General features: G+C 53.9%; 1 protein-coding gene across 1 annotated transcript; it reads right to left on the reverse strand.

The window, feature by feature from the left end:
• Positions 1-416: 416 nt before the first annotated feature.
• On the reverse strand, positions 417-4,197 carry SLC48A1 (solute carrier family 48 member 1; the record flags this gene model as incomplete). The annotated part of the gene is made up of 3 exons (XM_042813105.1): positions 417-1,847; positions 2,688-2,855; positions 4,067-4,197. Coding segments are annotated over 3 exons (436 nt in total), but the record flags the coding sequence as incomplete, so codon positions are not given.
• Positions 4,198-5,343: the final 1,146 nt, after the last annotated feature.

A 5,343-nucleotide genomic window follows, 5' to 3' on the forward strand; every position in this document is an offset into this window, starting at 1 on the left:
CCCTCCCTTCCTAGATTGGCACTGAGCTCTCCCAGCAGCCAAACACCCCCTGAAATCACTCAAAGGCTCTCCAGGGGCTTCAGCTTCTCAAGGCTTAACCCCAAACCTTCTGAGACCGGCAAGAGGGCTGAAGGAGGCCGGGGTTGTCTGAGAGCAAAACCCAAATCTGGGAGTCCCAGAGAGGAAAAAAAACACTCAGCACCTCTGCACAAGACAACAGGGAGGCCGTTTATCACAGGGAGATGAATCCTCCCTCCCCCAAAGAGAACCTGCTGTGGTCCCACATCACCCCCAAAGCACAGTGTCATACAACCAACCCTCTGTCCCCCCCCCATAGTGAAGCTCCTTTCACTCTGGCACCGATGGAGGGAGACAGGATTTAATAACTTTGTGGAGCAGTGACTACAGGCGCTGAGTTTGGTGAGAAAGAGGCTGTATTTCTGCTCTTATTGTGGCATCACATACGAGTTACAGTGTGGTTTAGTACAAGGAAATGCTGGGATACACACAAATGAGCTCTGCTGTGAGTTTACCATCCTGCTGCAGGGCCAGGTTTTACACCAAGCGTGCAACCGAAAGCACAAACAATGTAAAAATATATTATATATTTACATACACCATCTTTTAAAAAGCTGAGACAAGGAGTACAAAGTCCGGAGCTAAAAGATGTCAGAGAGAAAACGGGGGGTTAGGTTCAGTCAGCTGTCTGTGGGCAAATCTACCATCACAAAAATAAAGTTTAAAAACCTCCGGGGGGGGAGGGGGGAAAAACTGATGGGAGTTTTGGATACGTTGCCCCTGCTGTGATTTCACTGTGATGGGAAGGGACCATCGGCAGCTTCCAGAGCTGGGAACATCACCCAGGCAGCAAAACCCATCGGAGAAAGGTGTGAGATGGGTTAGGACAGCCTATGTGAAAGCACTTGCAGACTCGACAGCGGGTGGCACAGCAGGGATGGCCACTGCGCCTCCTGCCACTGCTGGCAGCCCCACGCCAGCAGGAAGGGAGGGTTTAGCATCTAAAAGCCTGAGCATTCGAGCTCCTAAGTGTGATCCACACACACGTGGACTTGGCCTGGCTTTAGGGATGTCTGGCTTTAGTGATATCTGGCTTTAGTGAGTCCCAGCCGGCCTCCTGGCAGAGCTGCTCTGCTGTGCACGCTGACCCAAAGGTGTTCCTTGATCTCAGCTGGGTCAGCTGTAACGTGCTGCAGAAAATCCTGGAAGATGTGGGGTGCTGGGGGTCCCCAGGGGCTCCCTTCCCTTTCTCTCCATGGGGCAGAGCAGTGCAAGAAGGAGCTGGCTTGCACGCAGCAGGGCTCTTTGCTACGCACACCTGGAGCGAGCCGGCGGCTCCCTCCCTCGGGGGCTGCATCCTCAAGGCTTCAACCCACAGCCCCCCACCCTCACCCACGTGAACCCCGGGGACCTCAGGGCAATGAGGGCTTGGATGCAGGCCTGCTGTCTGTGAGCAGATGGAGCTTTTAAGCTCACTGCCAGACACAGGAAAGTGACAGAAGGAACAGATCGACAGCGTTAGCCAAACTTCAAATGGTTGAGTAAAAGCGATTAGGAAAAACCCCTCCTGCAGACAGACAAACCAAGCAGCGCTGGGTGGCTTCCTCCTCTGCCTCCTGCTTGCTTCTTGCACGTACCACTGGGGGGCAGCTCAGACATCCAGCACCTTCAGACGGGAGCAAAGTCCCAGCATCAGAAGTCACTGAGGATACTGATGTCTGCAAACTCATTCCTGTACCGGTAGGCGTAGAGGCTGAGCAGGAAGGCCCATTTCAAGGAGATGAAGCTCCAGACACACGACAGGTAGTAGCTTCTGGGATCAGTCAGGGCTAGGAGAGAAAAAAGGGACGTATTTCAAAATCCTATCTATCCCTCGCCCGGTTTGAATCCACCTCAACCCCGATCAAAAGCACACACACAAAAACACAGCCCTCAAACCCCCCCCCAAAAAAACCCACCCAGACTTTCTGCCTTTCATCCGCTGCCCAGCAGAGCCTGGGAGTCATTACATCAGCCCTCTTATGACAGCATTACATTCACAGCAGGAAGTTTCACGTGCTGACTCAGCTCAGAAGGCATTTTCACCCTGCTGATACGCAGTGAGGTTTCCAAACCCTCACCCACCTGCTTTAGGAGTGCTGAAGAAGCAGTGTTTAAGAGCACTCCACTTATTTGTCATACATGTTAAGCACGTTCTGGTTTCTCTAGGAGACCAAACTGGAAGACGTGGGCTGCGTGACGAGGTCTGACAATGCAGGGGTGGAAAGCAGGAAGATGGGCACTGCCCCAATGGAGTGGGACCCGTCAGACAACAGAACTGCCCTCGTGCCATCAGCAGAGAGCAGCAGGAAACTGAAATGCAATGGCGTTCCTGCAGCCCCTCCCCAGAACAGGTTGCCCAAGGAGGTCGTGGATGTCCTGGAGGCATTCAAGGCCAGGCTGGATGTGGCTCTGGGCAGCCTTGGTCTGCTGGTTGGAGACGCTGCACGTAGCAGGGGGGTTGAAAACGGATGATCATCGTGGTTCCTTTGCAACCCAGGCCATTTTGTGATCCTATGAACACCTCCCAGGCTCCGGCCCCCAGAGGGGGGCTCCTCCAGACCCAAACTCAGCATTCCCAGCACTGCTGGCAGCTCCAACCCGCTGCTTTCTGCAGCCCAAATACTCACACTGATGCTGAGTGATGGCCAGGACGAGGAATGTGCAGAATCCCACCACGGAGAGAGCTGAGAAGAGGATCCCGATGAAGAGGAAGAACCTCAGCCCTTTTAACCAGGTCCTCCAGTAATCCTGCACATACATCACATGCGTGATTAGGGCCCAGAGCGCCAGAACACCTGCTTGATCAGACAGCAAGGGCAGTCAGTAGAGCACGCAGCACGCTGCAGCACCAAGGCCATTGAACAAACACAGCAGGAACCACCTCCACCTCACACAGATCCCCCTCCAAACTCTTCCAGTGACCCAGAGGTAACAGCTCCCATTGCTCCAGGAGCCACACAGGAAGGAGACTTTGAGGTGGGGACCGAGCGGCGCGGCTGATTTCTGTCCCCCAGCCCCACCAAAGAGCCCTGCCAGCACCCCCCGTTTGCTGCACAGCCCTTTGTTTGCAGAACAAACACTTGCCAGGCACTGAATTACCACAGGGTTGAGGACCACGGCTGCAGAGATGGGTGCAAACACGTTGCCCCGGTTGCAATGGGCAAATTGAAGTCAGGGTGCACCCAACCACCACGCAGCCTTACTGCTCACTCCATCATTATCTGTGCTTTCACAGAGCTGAGCAGGAACCTCTGCTTTTCCAAGCCATCCTCAAGTGCTCTGACAGACAGCAGCTGCTTTAAGTGATGACCCAATTCCTTCACACACTTGAGCTCCTAGGAAAAAGAAACCCAAGCCCACAACACTGATGTTAAATTGGGCCTATTTTCAAAAGACTGGGACATTTCTGACAGGATTTTTGGAAGTGAAGGGGTGCAGATTGCAGCTCCCAGCTGATACCAGTGTGCATACGGCTCCCATTTGGAGCAAAGCACTCTCATGCAGTGTTTAAAGTGGATTAAATCCAGCTCGGCACTTCTGGGTCTGGATTACACAACCAGAGTAATATCTGAGCACGCAGAGTTGGTTCTTGTTTATTTATTGATGGAAAGATCAGTCAAAGTGCAGCCAAAGGCACTTCCTGGGCTTGCATGTCTTTTCCATCACCACGTTTCACCGTCAAAAGGGAAGAAATGGGAGACAAAAAGGCCCCAAAGAATCCACATCACAGTTGCCAGCAGCTTCTGACAGAAAGACAACGCATCCCTCCCTTACCTTACTCTAAAAACTGCCACCTTTTCCCCCAGTTTGAAAGAAAAATGAGAGCAGAGGAAGACGGCGCTTGAAGCCCCTCCAACCCACGGATCTGGGCTGTTTGCTGCTTCCCAGTGAGGAGTGCACAGCATTTGGAGCAGCTTCCCCTCTGCTGAAGTCGCAGCACCGCCTCGGAGCCACGGCACCAACGAGGAGCAGCTCTGCATCTGGCACTGCTGCCATCCAAACCAACCTCCACTGCTGTGCTCTCCTTCATTTCCACGTCCTGTCGTTAAGGAACAGCAGAGGGATGACAAACAAACAGGACAGCCAGCATTGCTCCCATCCCGGCCTGCAGAACACACGGCCTGCAGAACACACCTCCTGCTCGTCACTCACTGGACACACAGAGCTTCTCCAGGCTTCAAAGAGTGGCATTGTGGCACAGAGCAAAACAACAGCGGGGAGGATGGCAGCTGAGCACCGCTGGCAGCAGCAGGGCTTTGCTGGCTTTCCCTTGCAGCTCCTTGCTTGCAGCCTTGCTGATCTCAAACTGAAGCCGGATTTCCACAAAGGCAGCCCTGAGCTCGGAAACCTGGTGGTGGTTTTTATCTTTTTGGGGTCCTGCATGGGGTGGAGCGGGTTAAAATACCCTCTGCAGAGAGCCATAGGGAACTCGAAGTGCAGGCAGGTGGCTCGGGGAGATAAAAGCCAGCCTGCAGGAGATAAAACCCAAAACAGCAAAAGCAAACGTTTCAGCTCCTCCTGGTATCCCTCAGCTTCGCAACAGCTTGAAGCTGCTGATGAGAGGGGAGCCCTGGCTTTGCAGTTGGCAAAACATGCAGCTCCCCTGCAGGCTTTCAGATGAGCCAGCAGAACGGAGCTGAACTGCTGAGTCAACGCCCCGAAAGCAGTGCAGTAAGAAGAGGCTGTAAGAAGAGGCAGCACGTGAGCTGTCAGCAGGCCTGAGCCCAGCCTGATGCCTGACACAGCGCTGGGAAGGAAGCTCAGCTGATCCCCAAGCCCACACCAAGCACTTCCCAAAGAAGAGAAGCCTGCTGACAGGCACCACGGCGTGCAAAGCTGGGTCACGAGGCCCTTCAGCACAGGGAATCCTTTCACCCAGAGCTCAGCCAGCAGAAAACACGTTACCACATGAAGCAGAGGGGAAGGAGACTCAGCCAGCTCCAGCCATGTGATGCCCGCCTGTCCCCTGCGCTCCAGGGGCACTCAGACCCTTCAATGGATCCAGCAATGGAGCTGGCAGAGCACGAGGTGCCTTCTCTTCCCCCACTCCCCTTTCCCCAGCTTGTTTTCTTCTCTAAAATGGCAGAAAAGTGTTCCAAGCAGTTAAATGAGCACTCGGAGCTGTTTGAATCAGCATCTGCACCGGCGCAAGGAGAGGAGGGCAGGAGGAAACAGAGCAGAGCTCTGCTTTGGAAAAGCCCTCAGAGCAAAAAGCTTGCATGTTTAACCCAAACTGTAGCATTACAGCTCACTCCTTCAGCTGTGCCACTTCAAAAAGTGCCT

The sequence above is a fragment of the Centrocercus urophasianus genome, unplaced genomic scaffold, assembly GCF_019232065.1.
Source record: "Centrocercus urophasianus isolate 14NV4802_14NV808 unplaced genomic scaffold, USGS_Curo_1.0 seq_138, whole genome shotgun sequence".
Classification (NCBI taxonomy): Eukaryota; Metazoa; Chordata; class Aves; order Galliformes; family Phasianidae; genus Centrocercus; species Centrocercus urophasianus.